Source organism: Nerophis lumbriciformis, linkage group LG11 (assembly GCF_033978685.3).
Source record: "Nerophis lumbriciformis linkage group LG11, RoL_Nlum_v2.1, whole genome shotgun sequence".
NCBI classification, from domain to species: Eukaryota; Metazoa; Chordata; class Actinopteri; order Syngnathiformes; family Syngnathidae; genus Nerophis; species Nerophis lumbriciformis.
The window spans coordinates 55,010,572-55,035,827 of record NC_084558.2 but is presented as its reverse complement, the minus strand read 5'-3'; the positions used below and the strand labels follow the sequence as shown (position 1 = coordinate 55,035,827).

The 25,256-nt window shown below is 40.8% G+C and overlaps 2 protein-coding genes across 4 annotated transcripts; both read right to left on the bottom strand.

The window, feature by feature from the left end:
* Positions 1-5,209: 5,209 nt before the first annotated feature.
* Positions 5,210-14,260, bottom strand: LOC133610259 (protein AMBP-like). 2 transcript variants are annotated; one of them, XM_061966391.1, is made up of 5 exons: positions 14,110-14,260; positions 13,893-14,035; positions 13,759-13,835; positions 9,838-9,957; positions 5,210-6,167 (listed from the first exon to the last, which is right to left on the bottom strand). In XM_061966391.1, exons 1-5 carry the CDS (start codon positions 14,212-14,214, stop codon positions 6,043-6,045), a joined length of 570 nt encoding a protein of 189 aa, XP_061822375.1. In that variant the 5' UTR covers positions 14,215-14,260; the 3' UTR covers positions 5,210-6,042. The 2 variants fall into 2 exon arrangements, with proteins under 2 accessions (XP_061822375.1, XP_061822376.1); XM_061966392.1 differs by having other exon boundaries at positions 13,893-14,024; positions 14,110-14,241.
* A 1,162-nt stretch (positions 14,261-15,422) lies between these two features.
* ptgdsa (prostaglandin D2 synthase a) lies at positions 15,423-23,396 on the bottom strand. 2 transcript variants are annotated; one of them, XR_009815815.1, is made up of 8 exons: positions 23,238-23,396; positions 19,653-19,792; positions 19,441-19,517; positions 16,326-16,436; positions 15,852-15,953; positions 15,755-15,786; positions 15,632-15,689; positions 15,423-15,531 (listed from the first exon to the last, which is right to left on the bottom strand). XR_009815815.1 is itself a non-coding variant. In XM_061966047.1 (7 exons), the coding sequence occupies exons 1-6, from the start codon at positions 23,331-23,333 to the stop codon at positions 15,755-15,757; spliced, it is 558 nt and encodes a 185-aa protein (XP_061822031.1). In that variant the 5' UTR covers positions 23,334-23,396; the 3' UTR covers positions 15,423-15,689. The 2 variants fall into 2 exon arrangements, 1 of the variants encoding a protein (XP_061822031.1); XM_061966047.1 differs by having other exon boundaries at positions 15,423-15,689.
* Positions 23,397-25,256: the final 1,860 nt, after the last annotated feature.

Sequence of the window (25,256 nt, the reverse complement as noted above, 5' to 3'; positions counted from 1 at the left end):
TGTCTTATTGTGGCGGTTCGCTCCCTGTATAATCGGTGTCAGAGCTTGGTCCGCATTGCCGGCAGTAAGTCGGACACGTTTCCAGTGAGGGTTGGACTCCGCCAGGGCTGCCCTTTGTCACCGATTCTGTTCATAACCTTTATGGACAGAATTTCTAGGCGCAGTCAGGGCGTTGAGGGTATCTGGTTTGGTGGCTGCAGGATTAGGTCTCTGCTTTTTGCAGATGATGTGGTCCTGATGGCTTCATCTGGCCAAGATCTTCAGCTCTCACTGGATCGGTTCGCAGCCGAGTGTGAAGCGACTGGGATGAGAATCAGCACCTCCAAATCCGAGTCCATGGTTCTCGCCCGGAAAAGGGTGGAGTGCCATCTCCGGGTTGGGGAGGAGATCTTGCCCCAAGTGGAGGAGTTCAAGTACCTCGGAGTCTTGTTCACGAGTGAGGGAAGAGTGGATCGTGAGATCGACAGGCGGATCGGTGCGGCATCTTCAGTAATGCGGACGCTGTATCGATCCGTTGTGGTGAAGAAGGAGCTGAGCCAGAAGGCAAAGCTCTCGATTTACCGGTCGATCTACGTTCCCATCCTCACCTATGGTCATGAGCTTTGGGTCATGACCGAAAGGACAAGATCACGGGTACAAGCGGCCGAAATGAGTTTCCTCCGCCGGGTGGCGGGGCTCTCCCTTAGAGATAGGGTGAGAAGCTCTGCCATCCGGGGGGAGCTCAAAGTAAAGCCGCTGCTCCTCCATATCGAGAGGAGCCAGATGAGGTGGTTCGGGCATCTGGTCAGGATGCCACCCGAACGCCTCCCTCGGGAGGTGTTTCGGGCACGTCCGACCGGTAGGAGGCCACGGGGAAGACCCAGGACACGTTGGGAAGACTATGTCTCCCGGCTGGCCTGGGAACGCCTCGGGATCCACCGGGAGGAGCTGGACGAAGTGGCTGGGGAGAGGGAAGTCTGGGCTTCCCTGCTTAGGCTGCTGCCCCCGCGACCCGACCTCGGATAAGCGGAAGAAGATGGATGGATGGATGGATATCTCGCCTGATGAAGGTACAATATACCAAAACGTTGCATCGATTTGTCACAGTTTATACATGTAAATAAATAGTACTATTTTTTCGAAATTTGGATTTTTCATTTTTACTTTTTATCTGCCCATTGACACATTGACAAACAACCTCCAATTCTATTGCCTGCTTTATATTTTTATATAATGTCCGGGTTTTTGCAAAAGCAAGCAACCTTGTTGTTGGCTAATAGCATTAGCACAAGCCATGCGGTGCTACCATTTAAGCTAACTGCTAGTGCCGATGAAGAGGTGCGGGGCCTCAACCTTGAGCCACACAACGGCGAATTAACAGGCAATAACATCATGAACTGAGGTGGTCTCCAAGACAACAATTTCGGCCCTAAAATAAGATGCATGCAAAACATTGTCATAATGTTGCATCATCTTAAAAACATTAACCAACATGAGCAGCCACAAACTATTTTTAATATGGCAAATGCACTGGCCAATAGGATCAGGCCTGCACTAAACAATGCTGACACGCAGGCCTTGATTGTAATTAATGCCAAAAATTGGGCTGATGCTACCAGGGACATTTTGAAGAGGCATTATTCAAATACATTAAAAATTGAAAAGGAAAAGCTTACTCCTGTAATTGGCTACAACTGAAGGTCCGCCTTTTTTATTGCCTTGAACTGGGCCAGAAAAAAGCTTGGCACAAAGATGACTTCTGACATCCTACAACTGGCGGAGAGCCAAATAGCCTCGCTGGTGGTGACACCCAAAGGCCACAACGCACGAGCGGTTCCACCAGGACGGAACGACGACGCCCCTCTCCATCCCAGAGACCTCAGGCCATGGTGGAGATCTGCGGCGAGTTCCCTCCTCCTACCTGCTTTGCGCCGGCTGTCCAGATGGCTCCACAGCGATCTGGCACACACGCAGAAGCTACCTGCTCAGCTCCTCTGACGCAAGACGGCAGACGAAGACGAGAATGCAGACGGCCCGTGAATGACCGGAGACCATGGAACATCAGACCCCAGGCGCCCCAGGTACAGAGTGCGACTTTTGGTGAACCCCCTCCTACCTGCAGGCGACCTGAGACGAAGAGGATGAGACGACTGAGTGCTGAACGCTTCGAGGCTCCTGACCACAGCTTGTTCACGTCCATCGCTGTCCAGCCAGCCAGAGAGGTGGGTGTGGCGAGATGGAACTCCCCCACTGACACGCTGGTTCCAAAGATGGGTGGGCTGACCCCACAATCCCTATACATCGGTGGAGCGGAGGGGGGGGGGGGGGTCTAAATGGGGTGCAAAATGTCTGACTTTGTGGGTGTTATCTGGTTGGCCTCCTTCGGGGACTTACGGGGGTTCTGTGTCTGGCGGGGCCCAACCTTGACAGACCGCGCACTAGAGATGCGCGGATAGGCAATTTATTTCATCCGCAACCGCGGCAGAAAGTCGTCAACCATCCGCCATCCACCCGATGTAACGTTTGATCAGAACTGCACCCGCCCGCCATCCGCCCGTTGTTATATATCTAATATTAATTTAAAAAAAAAAAAAGGGTGAAAACTACGCGAATTGCACCTTGTGCAGACAAGATTTTTCGATCGGACACGGAGGAATTAGTGATGTAAAAGACCACGTTGGGACAAAAAAACACAAGTCTAATGCCGTTGCTAGCGATACAAGTGGAAAACTTTCAACGTTTTTCGTCGCCCAAACAGATTCTTTGGATGTGATAAATGCCGAAGTTTTATTTAGGGAGGCAATAATTGAGCATGGACTTCCAATCGCACTGGCTGATCACATGGGACAGTTAATAATGTAATGCAACCTTTAAAAATCATTACGCGGTGATCGCGATCCCAAAAATAAACTTTTCTTGCATGATAATGTCCAGAAAAATTCGCTTTATATTACTATAGAGTCCTTTTAACGAATGAGTTTGATGGTTTATCACAAACCTTAAATGAAAGAAGTCCTTTGTTCTCCTGCAGCATGGCCTTGCTTCGTGTTTGGTGCGCCATCCTGTCGGCTGTATTTCACAGCACGACATACTGTTAAAAGTGTTTATACTATTTATACTTTCAATTAACAAATTGAAGTCTTGTGAAAGGTTGACAGGATAACTGGCATTAACTGTCAAAATAATTTCAAACTATTGAAGTTAGCTTACAGAATAAACATGTCAATCAACCCATATGATTTTTGCTGTAATATTTTTGTTTTGAAAAGTCACTGTGACTGATAGAAAAGTGATGGTTTTAGCAACATTTTAACCTGTCTGAATGCTAATAATCATTTTGCGTCGGGGGGCGAAGCCCTGAACCCTCCACCAGGACTTTGTCCTGGACCTACCGGGGCCTGCGGCCCTTGGACCCTGGCTACTAGGTTTTTCTGATTTAAAAGTTGGCAGGTATGGTGAGGTTATAAAGCTTTTGCCTGTTAAAGAAAGGAGACTGATCCAACGCAGCACAGACTTGCGCGTGCCACGCTGTCACGACCCAGACGCACACCAGTGCGCAATCATATGGGAGCCGCGCTGAGCGCACCTCCAAGCGCGTCTCGCTGCCGGCGACGGCCAGGTATGGGCCCACGCTCCAGCGCCATCCATTTTCAGGGCTAGTTGATTCGGCAGGTGGGTTGTTACACACTCCCTTAGCGGGTTCCGACTTCCATGGCCACCGTCCTGCTCTCTATATCAACCAGGGTGAGCCCCACCCCTTTCGTGAGCGCACTGCGCGCGGAGTGACCCCTGTTACGCGCCCCCGGCAACAGGGGTGGCAAGCAGGTAAGCTGCGCGGGCGGAGTGACCCATGTTACGAGCCCCCGGCCACGGGGGTGGCGGGCAGGTAAGCTGCTTACCTGCTGCGCGTGACGCCGGCCGCTCCCGGTGGGGCCCTCTCGGGGGAAGGGGCCTCGGTCCCGGACCCCGGCGAGGCATCCCTTCTCCGCTCCGTAAAAGTGTCCATCTCTTTTTTTTTTTTTCTTCTGTTGTGGCATATGCTGCAGGTGCCTGCTCGTTTTTCGTATGTGGGTAACAACATTTAACTATGTATATATATTTACCAATTGGTTTAACTGCCACCCGCAAAAAAAAAAAAAAAATCTAATTAATTCGCCCGACCCGATAAAATCTTATTTTTTTAAATTTCATCCGCCCGATCCGCGGATAATCCGCGGACTCCGCGGTTGTGTCCGCAAACCGCGCATCTCTACCGCGCACATTCCTCCCCCCCTCTCTCTCTCTCTAACTCAATCCCAAAAAACCCTAACCCAGGGGTCGGCAACCCAAAATGTTGAAAGAGCCATATTGGACCAAAAATACAAAAACAAATCTGTCTGGAGCCGCAACAAGATAAAAGCCATATTACATACAGATAGTGTGTCATGAGATATAAATTGAATTAAGAGGACTTAAAGGAAACTAAATGAGCTCAAATATAGCTACAAATTAGACATAATGATGCAATATGTACATATAGCTAGCCTAAATAGCATGTTAGCATCGATTAGCTTGCAGTCTTGCAGTGACCAAATATGTCTGATTAGCACTCCACACAAGTCAATAACATCAACAAAACTCACCTTTGTGCATTCGTTTGGTGGACAAAATGAGACAGAAAAAGAAGTGGCATAAAACATGTCCTCGAAAGTCGGAGAAAGTTATACATGTAAACAAACCACGGTGAGTTCAAGGACCGCCAAAATTAGTTGGACAAAACGGCGCTCGCCAAATACTTGAGTCAGTGAAGCATGTTTAATATAAACAATGTGCTTTATAACAATTAGGGAGGTTTGTGTCATGTTTGTCCTCCTACAGAAACCATATTAAAACAAAAAACATATTTTTTTCCCCTCATCTTTTTTCATACGTTTTTGAAAAAGCTCCAGAGAGCCACTCGGGCGGCGCTAAAGAACCGCATGCGGCTCTAGAGCCGCGGGTTGCCGACCCCTGCCCTAACCTTAACACAGTGCACACCCCCTACACATCCCCCTAACCCTAACTCTAATATATCAAACTGTTTTATAAAAAAAAAAAAGGGTTACGGTCCAGAGCACAAATACAATTTTTTTTTTTTCAAATCATAAAATCGTGGCATTACTGTTGTGGCTGTAGGAAACCTCCATTTCTTTTTTTCTCAAAACCTAAAAGTCTTAGGATGGCAGTAGCTGCGTGTATAAAAAGTATTAAATTGGTTTTGATTAATTTAATACATTTCTTCAAATAAACAAAATATAGACCACAAATAGAAGAAACAAAGTAAATAAAGCAGAATGAGATGAATATGTTTGATGAATAAACATTTTTTCTCATGTTCTCAGTGAAGATCGGACCATTGACACATTTCACCAGATTTTTTTGATGATCACTTGCAGATTAGCGTGTTTGCCACTAGAGGGTGCTAATTGATCATTAAACAACCAGCCAGCACCATGTTTGCTACCAAGGACATGTGCCGGATGACAAACTAGTTGACAGCTGAGAAGAAAATAAATGTAAATGATCTATGTGCTGGCAGATATATTCAAAAGCTAAAACAAAACATGTTCATTACGATACATCCATCCACTTTTTACCGCTTGTGCCTTTCAGGGTCGCTGGAGCCTATTTCAGCTGCGTTCGGGCGGAAGGCAGTGTACACCCTGAACAAGTCTCCACCTCATCACAGGCATTACAATATTTTTAACCCTCAAATAAGATTTTTCAATATGTTCATTGAATTACAAAAAAGTGAACATTACATTACATAGACAGTGTTGATACAGGTAGTGAGTGAATGACACACTCACTCCAGGTTAGTCCAATCCTCACCAAACTTGCACATTTTTAAAAAGGGACTGACAAAAACATGTGAGTCGAACATGAGCCAACAATGGTTGACAAACATGGCCGCCAGTCATCCGTCTTAGCAATGAAATGTCCACACTAAGTTATCAAGCATGATGCAATATGTATTACATGTATGCTAGCAACTGCACATCAATGACTATTGTGAAAGGTCAAACAATGTTCATACATCATAATTCATAAACATGTACTATTTGAAGCAGTCTTCTCATGAAAGATGATGTCGTCTTCACGCATGCCTTGTTTCTGGACCAGCGTCTTGAAGTCATGCAGCAGCGCAGGCCGCACATCCAAAGATCGAGCTAAGAATGTAAAATTGTCATTTTTATAGCAGACTACTATTAGATATATGAATATATTAATAGAACATTAGATACCTATTTTCATCCATCCATCCATCTCACACCCCGCCTCAGGTGAAGGTAATGTCACCTTTGCAAAGCAGACTTTCAAACCAACGATGGCAAGGCACACAGCAACAGTTTAAAAACATTTAAATCCCAAAGTATCAAGAAGTGAACAACAGGAAACAGTACCCAAAATCTGCAATAGTAATAGAGGCAACACTAGTATAGTATATTATATATAGTAAATGTATATACTAAATACATTTCAGAGTCACATGCGTTAAATAGGCCTAAATAATTAATCAAAATAAGCATATTAAAAATAATGAAAGGTAAATCATCCATTATAACAAAATACATGTATTCACAAGCAAAGGTCAATAATCAACTATGTCAAAGTAAAGAATTAAATAATCAAAACAGATTTAGCAAAATCAATTAGCAATCAACAAAACTCATTTAACCGGTTACAACACATCACCAAAATAATCGCCTCAGTAGATGTTTGATGCATGGAGACTTGACCTCCTGCTCAGGACAGAGAACCTCCTCTGGCAGTGACAGACAGCAGACTGGCAGAAAAATGGCATTTTCCAACTTAAATAGCCCATAGCCCCTCCCACTAGCTGGGACCAATTTGACAGGGGGAATTAAGAATGCCGTTCTTTTGTAAAATACACCATAAATAACTATCACACGTCTAAAAGCATTCACAGAGTACTTTTGCATTTGTAGATCAGTCATTTTTGTATACAATGTATTCAGGCTTGGATAACATCACTTTAAATGTCCAGTGTCCTTCTGTAACACCCAGCTTTTCACAACCATGGTTCGGCCCAAATTAGGCCTAATTAGTCCAGGCAGGTGTGTTCACCTGTATAAAGTCCTCAGCCCCACCCTGACTCTTTTAGCCACCCGTTCACAGCCATGGTGAGTGACAGCCAGTGACGTGCGGTGAGGTTCGTGACTGGTGAGGCACTGACTTCATCACAGTCAGATTTACAAACATATGAACCCTAAAGAGTATCTTATTCACCATTTGATTGGCAGCAGTTAACGGGTTATGTTTAAAAGCTCATACCAGCATTCTTCCCTGCTTGGCACTCAGCATCAAGGCTTGGAATTGGGGGTTAAATCACCTACAATTATTCCCGGGCGCGGCGCCGCTGCTGCCCACTGCTCCCCTCACCTCCCAGGGGGTGATCAAGGGGATGGATCAAATGCAGAGGACACATTTCATTACACCTAGTGTGTGTGTGACAATCATTGCTACTTTAACTTAACTTTAACTTTACACATACAAACTGTAGCACACAAAAAAGCACATTTAATAAAAAAAAATTTATTATGGTCTTACCCAGGGGTGCTCACACTTTTTCTGCAGGCGAGCTACTTTTCAATTGATCAAGTCGTGGGGATCTACCTCATTCATATATATAATTTACATTTACTTATTTATGAAATATATGTTTTTGTTAACAAGTTAAAGGTGTTTAATGATAATGCAAGCATGTTTAACACATATAGTTAATATTGTTAATACATTAAAGGTGTTTAATGATAATACAAGTATGTTTAATATATATAGTTAATATTGTTGACAAGTAAAAGGTGTTTAAAGATAATGCAAGCATGTTTAACACATATAGTTAATATTGTTAAAAAAATTAAAGGTGTTTAAAGATAATACAAGCATGTTTAATACATATAGTTAATATTGTTAACAAGTTAAATGTGTTTAATGATAATACAAGCATGTTTAACACATAGTTAATATTGTTAAAAAATTAAAGGTGTTTAATGATAATACAAGAATGTTTAATACATATAGTTAATATTGTTAACAACTTAAAGGTGTTTAAAGATAATACAAGCATGTTTAACACACAGTTAATATTGTTAACAAGTTAAAGGTGTTTAAAGATAATACAAGCATGTTTAACACATATAGTTAATATTGTTAATAAGTTAAAGGCGTTTAAAGATAATACAAGCATGTTTAACACATATAGTTAATATCGTTAATAAGTTAAAGGTGTTTAAAGATAATGCAAGCATGTTTAACACATATAGTTAATATTGTTAATAAGTTAAAGGTGTTTAAAGATAATACAAGCATGTTTAACACATATAGATTCCTTTCTTTCATGAAGACAAGAATATAAGTTGGTGTATTACCTGATTGTGATGACTTGCATTGATTGGAATCAGACAGTGGTGATGATAACGTCCGCATTTTCGAATGGAGGAGAAAAAAAGTCCTCCTTTCTGTCCAATACCACATGAAAGTGGTTGGTTTTTGGCATCTTATTTGTCCAGCTTCCGTACTCCTTTGTATACACTTTACAAGAAATACATTGTCGGCAAACTCCGTAGCTTGCTAGCTTGTGCATGCCAGCTTTCTGAGACTCTTATTTTGTTAGCGCAACTGTGCAACTGTGCAGTCAGTCTTTGGAGTTTTGACGACAGGTACGGCGCCAGAGTCTGTTGAAATAAAGTGTTTCTCGCCTTCCAGTCGGTAATTTTAATGAGCTGGCAGCAGCCAGCGTCATCTCAGAAGACCCTCGGGTGCCGTGAATGTCAATCAAGTGACGAAAGTGACGTCATAGTGAAGATTTATGATCGCTCATTTTTAGGACTATTTTTTTAATGCCTGGCTGGTGATCGACTGACACATCCTCCGGGATCGACCGGTAGGTCGCGATCGGCGTAATGAGCACCCCTGGTCTTACCTTTACTTCTAAGTGCGGGAACAGTGGTGTTGGTGTTGGAGGAGTTGTGCATGAATGAAATATGAAATCCGTGCTGCAGTCTGCAGGTGTACCTAATGTTGTGTCCCTGCAGTCGTTCACGGCTCCTCCGGCGCGAGCATTGTTGTTTTTGCACTTTTTGGCTTCTTGTTAAGTGACTTCTTTTGGGTGGATTCGGTCTTGCATGTAGAGGGTTTGGGTGTGAACTTTGGTTGGTGTGGCGCTCCCGTCGGGGGTGCAGTCTGCGGCGAAGGTGCAATAACCGGCACCAGGAGGCGGGGTTACGCAAGCCTCAGCCAGTAAATCTTCGCAGCAGTTTTATGATCGCTCAGTACAAGAAATACGTTACACACATACAGTTGTTGACAAAATACACTGTACATTATATACCTCAGCTAACTAAACTATGGAAATGTATAATATAGTTCATATAGCAATACTGTCTCACTGCACAGCAGGCCAGCAGTTAGCCGAGCCCGCAATCCATGTTGAGGCACTGAGTGACGTGCCTCAACTGGCTGCTGATCACCGCACCGTCTCTTCTCAGTATTTGAACGGCAAATGTGAAAATTCAGCGATTTTGAATAAAAATAATCTAAAACTGGTGAAGTTAAATGGAAAATAACTTTATAGTATAATCACTGGATACATATAACAATTTAATTATTTTTTTTTCTTTTTACATTTTTTTTTTGGCAGTAGCTGCGTGTATAGCATATCTACCTCTGGTTGCGCTTGAAAATGTTGTGTGGAATACACTCAATACCATCGCCGACTCAGCACTCTGCTTGTGTTGGTGCTGTGATGCGATCATTCTACTTTCTCATGCACTCCTAATCATTATCCAAGTTTGAAAACAAATACAAGAGTCTCACTGTAAAGTTTGACGATGGTGGTGGTGTTCTGGGATGTTCTCTCGGTGCTCAGCAGAAGCATCGTGGCGTACTCGTCGTAGTCGGTGTGGACCACGGAGACGCCCACGTCTGCTCCGAGTCCTTCAGGGACACCACATGTTTAGTCATTTGGGAATATTGGAGAAAATACAGTCAAATGACATACAAGCAATACTAAAACAACTGACATGTGCATGAACAAATACAAATATATCATACAAAATAATAAAAAAGATATCAAGTTAAAGTTCCAATGATAGTCATACACACACACACACACACACACACATGCACACACTAGGTGTGGTGAAATTAACCTATCCCCTTGTTCCACCCCCTGGGAGGTGAGGGGAGCAGTGAGCAGCAGCGGTGGCCGTGCTCGAGAATCATTTTGGTGATTTAACCCCCAATTCCAACCCTTGATGCTGAGTGCCAAACAGTGAGGTCATTTTTCTAGTCTTTGGTATCACTCATTTGAACTCACCACCTGCCGAATAGGTGCTTAAAAATACAAAAATAAAAAGATGCAATAGGAATAAAAACAGATAAGGAAATAAAATAAACAAAAAATTATGCTAATATTTGCATTAAAAAAATTCTATAATAAAAAAATTTAAATAAAATGGATAAATATAAAGTTATTAAAAGTATACAGTACGCTAATATATGCATACAAAATAAACAAATATAATAGAAATAAAAAATAGATAAAACAATAATATATGCTAGTATGTGCATAAAAATACAAATAAATATACATTAGAAATAAAGATGAATAAAAAAACAAAAAAAACAGATGTGCATAAAAGAATAAACAAATAGAATAAAAAATTATGAATAAAAATATAAAAAATATATGCTAATATGTGCTTAAAATACAAAAATAATAGATAGAATAGGAATAAAAATAGATAAAGAAGAAAATAAACAAAAAATAAGGTTAATATGGGCATTAAACAAATACAATTGAAATAAAGATAGATAAAAAATATATACAGTATGTTAATATATGTATAAACATAAAAAATAAAACAAATACAACCAAAATAAACATTAATAAAAAAAATTTGCTTAACAATAACAAAATATATATCTATTACAAATAAAAATAGATAAATACAAAAAACAAAACTGATATGTGCATAAAAAATATCATGTTCGTCGAAGATGACCAAGTGACTTCACGTTGATTTGTGTGTGCGAAGATGGCTGATGAGGCCAATCCTTGCGCGGAATGAGTGGCTGCAGTGAGGGCAGGTTATGGCTGGCAGAGAGGGAGGAACTGTCTCTGGTCTTGTGGAGCTGTAGGCAGGTTATGGCTGGCAGAGAGGGAGGAACTGTCTCTGGTCTTGTGGAGCTGTAGGCAGGTTATGGCTGGCAGAGAGGGAAGAACTGTCTCTGGTCTTGTGGAGCTGTAGGCAGGTTATGGCTGGCAGAGAGGGAGGAACTGTCTCTGGTCTTGTGGAGCTGTAGGCAGGTTATGGCTGGCAGAGAGGGAAGAACTGTCTCTGGTCTTGTGGAGCTGTAGGCAGGTTATGGCTGGCAGAGAGGGAGGAACTGTCTCTGGTCTTGTGGAGCTGTAGGCAGGTTATGGCTGGCAGAGAGGGAGGAACTGTCTCTGGTCTTGTGGAGCTGTAGGCAGGTTATGGCTGGCAGAGAGGGAAGAACTGTCTCTGGTCTTGTGGAGCTGTAGGCAGGTTATGGCTGGCAGAGAGGGAGGAACTGTCTCTGGTCTTGTGGAGCTGTAGGCAGGTTATGGCTGGCAGAGAGGGAAGAACTGTCTCTGGTCTTGTGGAGCTGTAGGCAGGTTATGGCTGGCAGAGAGGGAGGAACTGTTTCTGGTCTTGTGGAGCTGTAGGCAGGTTATGGCTGGCAGAGAGGGAAGAACTGTCTCTGGTCTTGTGGAGCTGTAGGCAGGTTATGGCTGGCAGAGAGGGAGGAACTGTCTCTGGTCTTGTGGAGCTGTAGGCAGGTTATGGCTGGCAGAGAGGGAGGAACTGTCTCTGGTCTTGTGGAGCTGTAGGCAGGTTATGGCTGGCAGAGAGGGAAGAACTGTCTCTGGTCTTGTGGAGCTGTAGGCAGGTTATGGCTGGCAGAGAGGGAAGAACTGTCTCTGGTCTTGTGGAGCTGTAGGCAGGTTATGGCTGGCAGAGAGGGAGGAACTGTCTCTGGTCTTGTGGAGCTGTAGGCAGGTTATGGCTGGCAGAGAGGGAGGAACTGTCTCTGGTCTTGTGGAGCTGTAGGCAGGTTATGGCTGGCAGAGAGGGAGGAACTGTCTCTGGTCTTGTGGAGCTGTAGGCAGGTTATGGCTGGCAGAGAGGGAAGAACTGTCTCTGGTCTTGCGGAGCTGTCGCTTCTGTTCGGCTTCATGGATGCGTTTTTCCTCGAAGTCTGCGACACCATGCCAGACTGCAGAGCGCCAGTTTGAACGGTGTTGGGCATCGGCTTCCCATGTCTCTGAGTCCAGACCACAGCCCTTGAGACTGGCCTTTAGGGTGTCCTTAAAGCGTTTCCGCTGTCTGCCGCGTGAGCACTTTCCATGGTGCAGTTCACCGTACAGGAGCATTTTTGGTAGGCGTTCATCTGACATGCAGCAGACATGGCCAGCCCATCTCAGCTGGGAACGCTTGAGGATGGCATAGATGCTCTCCATCTCAGCCCTGTGGAGGACCTCAGTGTCTGGGATCTTGTCCTGCCACCTGATGTTGAGCAGCCTCCTGAGGGATCTCATGTGGAAGGCGTTAAGCTGTTTAGCATGCCGGCTGTATACAGTCCAGGTCTCACAGGCATACAACAGGGCGGGTAGGACAACAGCACGGTAGACCTTAAGTTTGGTCCGTAGGCTAAGCCCTCCGCGCTCCCAGACAGAACTGCGGAGTCGGCCAAATGCAGCACTTCCATGCGCTATCCTATGTATGACCTCCTCGTCGATGTTGCCCACGCGTGACAAGGTGCTACCCAGGTAGACAAACTTTTCAGCAGCTTTGAGGTCCTCACCATTTACGCTGACAAGGGGCTCAGTGTACGGGTCTCCAGGAGCAGGTTGATGCATAACCTGTTTTCTTTGTACTGATGGTGAGTCCAAAGTCTGAGTATGCTGTGGAAAAGTTGTACATGCTCCGTTGCATTTCCAGCTCGTTGGAAGCATTCAGGGCACAGTCGTTCGCAAAGAGAAAGTCGTGAACCTTGGTGGTCTGCACTTTTGTCTTTGCCTGGAATCTTTGCAGATTAAACAGCTTGCCATCAGTGCGGTAGCTCAGGTCTATCCCCATGTCTCCATCTGTCAGCATGGCTGAGAACATCATACTGAACAGAACAAATATGCTAATATGTGCTTGAAAATAGAAAAATAAAAAGATACAACGGGAATAAGAATAGATAAAGAAACATTTTTTGAAAAATATGCAGTATGCTAAGAGCTGCAAAAAAATAAATAAATAAATAAATAAATAAATATAAATCAAACTAATACAATTATATGCTAATATGTGAATAAAACAACAACAGATATATGTATTAGAAATAAAATAGATAAATAAAAAATACAAAAAAACATCTGTGCATAAAAAATACAAAAATAAATGAATAAGAAAGATATGCTAATATGTGCTTAAAAATACAATAAAATACAAGTAGATAACTAAAACAATTAAACAATGAATCATGCCAATATGTGCATTAAAAATTCAAAAATAAAAAGTACAATAGAAAATAAAAAGATTATGAAAAATATACGGTATGCAAATGTGCACAAAAATAAAATAAAAATACAATAGAAATAAATGAATAAATCAAATAATGAAAAATATATGTTAATATGTGCATAAAATACTAAATATATATTAGAAATAAAAATAAATAAATAAATCTCTGCTAATATGCGCAATTACGCATGAGACTTACTTGCAAGGTGGTAGAAAAAGCTCCCCGCTGTGTCCGTGGAAGCGTATTGGTTGGACGTCTGCTGGCATGAGCCGTGTCTGCGGGCACAACAATCAGCATGCTAACGTGCTAACGTGCTAGCGCAACGGTCTCACCTGGGAGCCGTGGCCGTCACCGTAAGGCTAGCCTGACCAAATCGCTTCAAGTCCAGCGCCACAATAGCGGGGTTTCCCTTCTTGCCGCGCATGTAATGCGGACAATCCGACACCACGGCTGCCTCGTACCACCTCCCCAAAAACTGCACCAGTTATTGTCAAGCATGCGTACAAAAACAGCATCTAGCATTTGACCTTTCAGCTGCTCACTGCTCACCCGGTCCAGGTGGAAATCCTCCTGCGGCTGCAAAGTGGCCCCATGTAGGATCCATGGACACGCAAAGACCAGCAGAGAGGACAGAATGCTAACTCTACGCCACATCGTGACCTACAAATGGCAGCAAACACTGCAACCATGACTTGTTTGCTCTTTGGAAGGTTGCTGGGCAAAGTTCTCTGAGGACGTGTTAGGACAGACCAATCAATACTTACCCAAATAGGACACAAAGATTAGCAACACTAGTGTAGCTATGTGAGCTACATGCTAACATGACATTTTAACATCATGCTAGGTTAATATTAGCATAGCTATGTGATATACATGAAAACATTACATTTTAACATCATGCTAGGTTAGCAACACTAGCATAGCTATATGAGCTACATGCTAACATGACCTTTTAACATTATGCCAGGTTAGAAACACTAGTATAGCTATGTTAGCTACATGCTAACATGGCATTTTGGTATCATGCTAAGTTAGTATTTTCAATATGATATGATCAAATTCTAGCATCTGTAGCTGACTGATGAGTACAAGAGGGAAGAAAGGCCTTACTACACATCTTAAAATATAAACTTTATTTTAAATGTTTTTGATGGCGTGTATCACATAAAACAATCCAACATTAAGGAGTGGCACAGCAGGACACAAACATTAGCAATGGCAGCTTAGCTATGATAGCGACATGCAAATCTTACACTTCAACATCATGCTAGGTTAGCATTTTTGTTAAAAGAAACAATATTAACAAAGTAACATTTAAAGCTGTCTTATGGATGAAAGAAGCAAGAAAGGCTTTGATACACATCTTAAAACTGAAGTCTTATTTCAGATAAAAATGTACACACAACAATGTAACATGGAGTGTGACAGGAGAACACAAATGTTAGGAACACTAGCATAGCTACATGCTAACATCACATTTTAACATCATGCTACGTTAGCAACATTAGCATAGCTATGTGACCTACATGCTAACATCACATTTTAACATAATGACAGGATAGCAACATTTGCATAGCGATGTGAGCTACATGCTAACATCACATTTTATCATGCTACATTAGCAACATTAGCATAGCTATGTCCGCTACATGCTAACATCACATTTTAACGTCATGCTATGTTAGCAAAATTAGCATAGCTATAACCCTAACTCTAACCGCAACACCACTTCCACATGACGCAACACCACTTCAACATGACGCAACACCACTTCCACATGACGCAACACCACTGCCACATGACGCAACACCACTTCCTTCCGTTAGAATGAAAGACACAAGATTACAGCAAAAGGCTGACTGTGTTGATCGATTGGTTATAGTTTATTAGGCAGAGAAGTGACATATTGATTATAGTTTATTAGGCAGAGAAGTGACATATTGATTATAGTTTATTAGCCAGAGAAGTGACCTATTGATTATAGTTTATTAGCTAGAGTTGTGATATATTGATTACAGTTTATTAGCCAGAGAAGTGACATTGATTATAGTTTATTAGCCAGAGAAGTGACATATTGACCAGCTCTTATTGGCGTGTAAATCAATGGTGGATTAGAAAAGGGGAGGGACCTGTAAGAGAACACATGCATGAGATGACCTGTCAATCATATCAATAATCATATCAATAAACTCACCTAACGGCCAGATGGTGATGGAGGGCAGTTCTCTGTTGGTTTAAAAAAAAAGAAAATGAAGGATTATGCACAAATCAAAAGTATTTGGATGATTTACCTGCTGGAGGTGGTGTGAGAATGGCCTCTCGGGGGAATCCTCGCGACAAAGCAAAGGCTTTAAACTTTTGGATGAGATCACTTCTCAGCCTCTGAGAGCGACCTACAGTATACACACTTAGTACATGAATAGTAGTACACAATGTGTGTATTATGTACACATCAGTACATGAATAGTAGTACACAATGTGTGTATTATGTACACATCAGTACATGAATAGTAGTACACAATGTGTGTATTATGTACACATTCATGTATGAATAGTAGTACACAATGTGTGTATTATGTACACATTAATGTATGAATAGTAGTACACAATGTGTGTATTATGTACACATTGGTATATGAGTAGTTGTACACAATGTGTGTATTATGTACACATTAATATATGAATAGTTGTACACAATGTGTGTATTATGTACACATGAATATATGAATAGTTGTACACAATGTGTGTGTGTGTGTGTGTCTCACCATAAAGCGCCACCTGTGTGTACTCTCTGTGGAAAACTTTGTGTTTGAGCACCAGAGCGTATTCGCTGTAGTTGGTCTCCACAACTGTGATGTCCTTCACCATGTTGTGTCCTGACACAAAACTTGTGTTTACTGGGCTGACATAACACTCTTCAAATACAAATTAACAACCTCATGCTTCGTTACTATTAGTTTTTCATCTACATATCATTATAGAACTAAGTCAAAATATATACCAATAAAAATGTATTTATATGTATGTATGTATGTATGTATATACATATATATAATATACATATATAAGACATGTCTATTTTATATATGTATGTAAAGTAACCATGTATATATATAATATATACACATATATATATAATATATATATATATATATATATATATATATATATATATATATATATATGTGTGTATCTTTCTGTCTTGCATATATATGTTTGTGTGAATGTATATATATATATATATATATATATATATATATATATATATATATATATATATATATACATGTATATATCACTCCACGTAAGCGGCATGGCCGGAAACCAACATTGAATGACCGTGACCTTCGAACCCTCAGACGGCACTGTATCAAAAACCGACATCAATCTCTAAAGGATATCACCGCATGGGCTCAGGAACACTTCAGAAAACCACTGTCACTAAATACAGTTGGTCGCTACATCTGTAAGTACAAGTTAAAGCTCTACTATGCAAAACGAAAGCCATTTATCAACAATATCCAGAAACTCCGCCGGCTTCTCTGGCCCCGAGATCATCTAAGATGGACTCATGCAAAGTGGAAAAGTGTTCTGTGGTCTGACGAGTCCACATTTCAAATTGTTTTTGGAAATATTCGACATTGTGTCATCCGGACCAAAGGGGAAGCGAACCATCCAGACTGTTATCGACGCAAAGTGTAAAAGGCAGCATGTGTGATGGTATGGGGGTGCATCAGTGCCCAAGACATGGGTAACTTACACATCTGTGAAGGCACCATTAATGCTGAAAGGTTTTGGAACAACATATGCTGCCATCTAAGCGCCGTCTTTTTCATGGACGCCCCTGCTTATTTCAGCAAGACAATGCCAAGCCACATTCAGCACGTGTTACAACAGCGTGGCTTCGTAAAAAAAGAGTGCGGGTGTACTTTCCTGGCCCGCCTGCAGTCCAGACCTGTCTCCCATTGAAAATGTGTGGCGCATTATGAAGCGTAAAATACGACAGCGGAGACCCCGGACTGTTGAACGACTGAAGCTCTACATAAAACAAGAATGGGAAACAATTCCACTTTCAAAGCTTCAACAATTAGTTTCTTCAGTTCCCAATCGTTTATTGAGTGTTGTTAAAAGGAAAGGTGATGTAACACAGTGGTGAACATGCCCTTTCCCAACTACTTTGGCACGTGTTGCAGCCATGAAATTCTAAGTTAATCATTATTTGCAAAAAAAAAAATAAAGTTTGAGTTTGAACATCAAATATGTTGTCTTTGTAGTGCATTCAATTGAATATGGCTTGAAAATTATTTTCAAATTATTGTATTCCGTTTATATTTACATCTAACACAATTTCCCAACTCATATGGAAACGGGGTTTGTATATTGTAGGAACCAGAATATTAATAACCCAAAGAAACAACCCTTTTCTGCTAATGACTGTGAATGAGTGTAAATGGGGGAGAGAAGTTTTTTTGGTTGGTGCACTAATTGTAAGTGTATCTTGTGTTTTTTATGTTGGTTTAATAATAAAATAACAAAATAAAATAAAAAAACTGGAATATGCAATTTCAAGAGCAATTACCTGTGAATGCTGGATGTGCACAAGCCATAAAAACGTGCGAGCCGCCAATATGCGCAAGTAGAACCAAAATGCTAACATTAGCATGCCATGCCAACAGTTGGAACGTAGGTATAGCACCAAGTTATGTGACTCTGAGGCGTAAGCAGCTAAAACAAAGCTAGCATGCTAACATATTAACGTTAGTATGCAGTTAGCATATACTCAGGTGTATCGTGGTAAAAAATGTAAACATGCTAACATTAGCATGCACTTTTTTTTGCCCATTTTGAGACCTTACACCTCAGTTATATGACATTAGCATGCTAACATGCTAACATTTTAGCCAATTTTACCGCCATACACCTCAGTCATAACACTTGGTACGTGAAATATGCTGCCAAGTTAAAGTTCCAATGATTGTCTCACACACACACACACACACACACACACACACTAGGTGTGGTGAAATTTGTCCTCTCTATTTGACCCATCACCCTTGTTCCACCCCCTGGGAGGTGAGGGGAGCAGTGAGCAGCAGCGTGCACCACGCTCAGAAATCATTTGGTGATTTAACCCCCAATTCCAAGCCTTGATGCTGAGTGCCAAGCAGGGAGGTAATGGCTCCCGTTTTTGTAGTCTTTGGTATGTCTCGGCCGGGGTTTGAACTCACAACCTACCCATGTCAGGGCGGACACTCTAACCACTAGGCCACTGTACACCTCAGAGTCATACAACTTTGTACGTGACTCATGCTAAGTTATATGACTCTGAGATGTAAAGTGGCCAAATGGGCTCAAAAAGTTACCGGGTATTATGCTAACAGTTAGCAAGTGTCACACTGAGGTGTAATATTGGCTGAAATGTTAGCATATTAGCATGCTAATGTCATATGACTCTGAGGTGCAAGTTGGTGAAATTGTCTAAAAAAGTTATCATTCTAATTGTAAGTATTACCATGTAAAAAGATGTATGGTGGTAAAATTGGCTTAAATGTTAGCATGTTAGCATGCTAATGTCATATGACTCTGAGGTGTAAGGTGGCAAAATGGGCTAAAAACGTTAGCATGCTAATGTTAGCATACTAGCATGTTAACTGTTAGCATGCTAACAGTAAGTGTCATGTACAAAACTGCATGACTCTGAGGTGTAAGTTGGCAAAATTGCTTAAAGGTATCATGCTAATTGTATGTATTAAAATATAAAAAGATCAAATTGTCAGTGGAATAAGGAAATATTTTTCTTTTTTTAAATTTTGATTAGCAGTCAAAGTTAGTATGATTAGTCAGAAAGTTGTCAGGAATGAGCATCAAGTTAGCACTCACGTGTGCTGAAGTAGGTCAAGTATCCTGGAACGTTGGTCTTCTCGTAGTAGTATGTCTTACTACCACAGCCTGTGGGCCTGACACACACACACACACACACACACACACACACACACACACACACACACATACAAACACACACACGGACAAGTCAGTGGTGGAGAAGGTTGACCTTCCCAGAGATGTGGCGTGCGCCATCATCAGAGACTCACATGGCGTCCCACATGGTGAGGTTGACGTTGCCGTTAGCTTGCACGCTGATCACGCCCACAGAGGCCTTGACTTTGTCTCTGTGAGGGACGAAGGTGGGGGAGTCGTACGCCAGGCCCACGCGGTACCATCTCCCTGCAAACTACACACATTCTCATAAACATCTTCTTCAACTCACCACAATATTTGGATTTGCGTTACGTAAACATCAGCTGCTAGTTTTGCTAAGGTAGCGTTCAAGGTCATTTGCTGTATCAGCAGAATTTAGGCAAACATCAGCTTGGCAGATTGAATTAGCAAAGTGCTAAACAAGCATCAAACTACGTTAGCGATGTGTTATTCAAATGTCTTCATAACCATACTTTAAGCTAAATTAGCAAAATGCTAAACATCGTCAACCTATATTAGCAACATGCTAAATGAACAACCTTACATAAGTTAGCAATGTTATAAAAACATCATCTAAGCCACGAGTTAAACATTCAGTTAAATTAGCAACATGCTAAATGAACAACCTTACATACGTTAGCAATGTTATTAAAACATCATCAAAGCCACGAGTTAAACATTCAGTTAAATTAGCAACATGCTAAATGAACAACATTATTACATACGTTAGCAATGTTATTAAAACATCATCAAAGCCACGAGTTAAACATTCAGTTAAATTAGCAACATGCTAAATGAACAACCTTACATACGTTAGCAATGTTATTAAAACATCAAAGCCACGAGTTAAACATTCAGTTAAATTAGCAACATGGTAACGAGCATCATCAAACTACTTTAGCAATGTGTTACTAAAACGTCTGCAGACATTCGCTGAACATACTTTCAGCTAAGTTAGCAAAATGCTACATAAACATGAAAATATATTAGCGACATGCTAAACTAACTCACTAGGTTGGCGTTGTCTTAATAAAACGTCATCAAAGCCACGTGCTAAACATACTTGTAGCCACATTAACAACATGCTGAAGGAACATCAATAACCGATATCAGCCACATGTCAAACTATGTCAGCAATGTGTTACAGTAATAAAATGTCATAAAGCCACACCCGAAAAACAGCTACATAAGCAACATGCTAAACGCACATCATCTAACATCATTAGCAAGATCTTAATAAAATATCATCAAAACCATGTGCTGAACCATGGGTGTCAAACTCTGGCCCCGTGTCATTTCACTTGGCCCTTGAGGCGATATCAAATTAACACTCGAGCTGGCCCGCGGTTATATACAGCGGTAACACTTCATTCACCGCTAATTCTCATACTTGCCAACCCTCCCTAATTCTCATACTTGCCAACCCTCCCTAATTCTCATACTTGCCAACCCTCCCTAATTCTCATACTTGCCAACCCTCCCTAATTCTCATACTTGCCAACCCTCCCGGGAGACTCTCAAATTTCAGTGCCCCTCCCAAAAATCGTCACGTCCGCTTTTCACCCAATCCAGCGAATGCTGGCCCAGTCACATAATATGTGCAGATTCAGCACGCACACACACGTGAATTCCATGCATACTTGGCCAACAGCGATACAGGTTACACTGACGGTGCCCGTATAAATAACTTTAACACTGTTAGAAATATGCGCCACACTGTGAATCCACACCAAACAAGAATGACAAACACATTTCGGGAGAACATCCGCACCGTAACACACCATAAGCACAACAGAACAAATACCCAGAATCCCATGCAGCCCTAACTCTTCCGGGCTGCAATATACACCCCGCTACCACCAAACCCCCCCTTCCCCCTCCGTGCGTCGGTTGAGGTGGGCGGCGATGGGGGGGCGGGGTTTGTAACTACTGCAAAATCACTAATCCTGGTCTCCATGGCGACAAATAAAGTACATTTATTTCAAGCATCATCCCTGTAGGACAATTTATAACTAACTAGTCATGCTTCACTACAGACCCAAGTCAGAATATTGGAGGTGTTAAAAATGATATATAGTTAGCAAAGTCAAGACAAGATTTCACTATTTCCCATCATTAACCATCAACTATCTTGACTTTCAACACACAAGTGAATGAAGGGCATACTTAGTCAACAGCCCTACATGTCACACTAAGGGTGGCCGTATCAACAACGCCAACACTGTTATAAACATGTGCCATATAGTGAAACCACACTAAACAACACTGTCACAAACATATATATATATATATATATATATATATATATATATATATATATATATATATATATATATATATATATATAAGTTTGAGAAAGTTTAAGTCCTACCTTGTATACTTCTGTGACGACCTCCTTAAAGTTTTGTAATGGATCAGAAATATCAAGCAGCTAAAATGTGCCAAACATGAATAAGTGTGGAGATAGTCTTTTGTATTTTACCCATCATGCATTGCAGGGGATTTAAATGGCTGTCATTTTGAATGATGTGTTGTGTTTGGACATCAAATCAAATCAAATCAACTTTATTTATAAAGCACATTTAAAATTTACATTTTTATAATGTCCACAAAGTTCAGTGAGCAGGTTGTGTTATGTGTGACCATATGTGTTGACTTTTTGTTGTGTTATGTGTGACCATGTGTGTTGACTTTTTGTTGTGTTATGTGTGACCATGTGTGTTGACTTTTTGTTGTGTTATGTGTGACCATGTGTGTTGACTTTTTGTTGTGTTATGTGTGACCATGTGTGTTGACTTTTTGTTGTGTTATGTGTGACCATGTGTGTTGACTTTTTGTTGTGTTATGTGTGACCATATGTGTTGACTTTTTGTTGTGTTATGTGTGACCATGTGTGTTGACTTTTTGTTGTGTTATGTGTGACCATGTGTGTTGACTTTTTGTTGTGTTATGTGTGACCATGTGTGTTGACTTTTTGTTGTGTTATGTGTGACCATGTGTGTTGACTTTTTGTTGTGTTATGTGTGACCATGTGTGTTGACTTTTTGTTGTGTTATGTGTGACCATGTGTGTTGACTTTTTGTTGTGTTGTGTGTGAGCATGTGTGTTAGTTTATTTACACCATGAGTGGGAAAGGTTGTTTGGATTGGGTCATATACAAACATGCTGTGCTGTGTACACTTCAATGTGCAATTCATGGTCATTAACCTGGAGAACTCTTGTTGTCCTTAAGATGGCAGCAAATGTGCAAAGGTTCCACTTGAAGATATTTCAGATGAAGTTGATTCTTTATTAAATGAAAATGTTGTTGTTTTAGTATTGCATACAAACATGCTAACAAGCCAAGACGCTGTTAGCGTGAGCTAGTTAGCATGTCGCTGCAAGTGGATAAATAGGACAAGAAGGAGCAACACATCAGGCTCGTAGTACACAAAGGAATGAAGGTAGTAAATATATCAAAATAAGGTAGAGTACATATATAAATATATACATTATGTACATGTCTCACAAGGAAGGTACAAGTGTGTGTATATAAATCTATATTAGTGTACTACTGTATGTAAATATATATATAGATATCAATATGTAGAGTACATATATACATTATGTACATGTCTCACAAGGAAGGTACAAGTGTGTGTATATAAATCTATATATCTTCTCCCAGTTGAAAGAAGCTGCTAGAAAGTTCCACCTACCCTCTGCAGGCTGAAGTCTCTCTGAGGCCTCACGTCCGCGTGCGGCGTGGCCGTGGCCAGCATCGCCATGACAACAGCCAGCCCAGCGGTCCTCATCACGCTGGCCAAGGAAGACGATAGTGACCTTCTCTACGACCTTGTTGCCAGAGTCCCACTGCAGTTTAGTCCCAGCAGCAATATTTGTCCTCCACCCACCTGTCGCTCGGCCAATGGGAGCGCGGGGGCGGGGCTTCAAACACTGGCCAAGTGTGTGTTGCCAAAAGCAGCATCTGCTAAATGTTAGCTTTGTGGTGTGCAGCGTCAGCTGAGAGTTCATGTGAGGAAGCAGGAGTTCATCACGAGCACTTCCAACTTCTGACCACCACAACAACAACTTGGCTTTAGCACATTGTGTTGACTTCTGTCACATATTTCATTATCCCAATAAAAAGGGCATGGAAATGAAAAGTTAGCACATTATGGAACTCTGAAGTAAACGCTTACAAAATTGGCCAAAAAAGTTGGCATGCTAACAGTTAGCATGTGTCATGTAGCAAGTTATGAGACTCTTAAGTTGTACGGTGGAAACATTGGCTAATAAAGTTGGCATGCTAACATTTAGCACATGCAACGTAGCAAGTTATGAGACTCTGAGGTGTACGGCGGAATAATTGGCTAAAATAGTTACAATGCTATGTTAACAGTTAGCATATGTCAAGTAACAAAATATATGACTGCGATAAACGCTTGCAAAATGTGATTAAAAAGTTAGCATGCTGCAGTTAAAACGTGTATGTGTGACTCTATTATTTGAATTATTTTATTCTATTCTTACATGCGAAAAAGCAATAGTAAAAATGTATGAACAAGAGCAAAAATGGGAATGTAATGATAAAAAACAATAATAATGATATACTTAGTCACCTATAACACCTTTTGTCTTTAAATATATCTTTTTTAGCATTAAGATTAAAAATAAAACAGTTCAGACACCCCTGATCTAAAATACCGGAAGGTCTGAAAATAAAAAAGACTTAAAATATAAACAAAGTTCAGTTGGTTGATTACAAAATAAAATACTATGAATTTATTTGAAAAATGACAAGAACAATAATAAACAGTTAAATGTGTAACTGAACATTAATATTTCACACTAAGTTAAACAATTATTATTTTATTCTATTCTTACATGAGAAGAAAACAACAGTAAAAGTGTACAAAAAATAATGATGTAACAAGAAAAAGCTGAGATGTTCTGACTAATAATGAACAATAATAGACTTAGTCATCTATAACACAAATTAAGCTGATACAATATCTCGTTTTACTCTTTTTTTATTCTATTTGAAAAATATCTAAATGGCCCCCGCATTTTTTTACTTTTACGTATGCGGACCTTGGTGGAAAAAGTTTGGACACCCCTGAACTAAAGTATCGTAATGAATACTAGAGCATCAGGATCTGGTATCACTATTTCAGTATCGATCCTCAAATCCCCGGCAAAAGGACGAGTACATTTCAACTTTTAGGAATCGTCTACAAAGTCAAAGATGCAACGTGACTTTATTATTATTTTACTTTTGGACCGACATTTATCAGCCTTCTTGTGTGATACTGAAACGTCCATACCACTGATACCACACGTGTGCTCTAATATCCATTCTCAAATCCAAGTATCGCTACTTTTCATACTTTAGTTCAGTGATGTCCAAAGTTTTTCCTGAAAAGTCCAAATATGCGGAGGCCATTGAGTTATTTTTCTATATACTAAAAACAGATATTATTATTATTTTCTTTTATTAATGATCAGTTATAGAACATTTCAGCTTGTTCTCATGTCACACTGATTTTTTTGCTCGTTTGTAACATGTTTACATGTTAGGATAGAATAATAATATGATAGCATATTTACGTTTACATGTTAGGATAGAATAATAATATGATAGCATATTTACGTTTACATGTTAGGATAGAATAATAATATGATAGCATATTTGCATAATCAAGTGTCTAAAATTCCACCTGTACAAAAAGATTAAC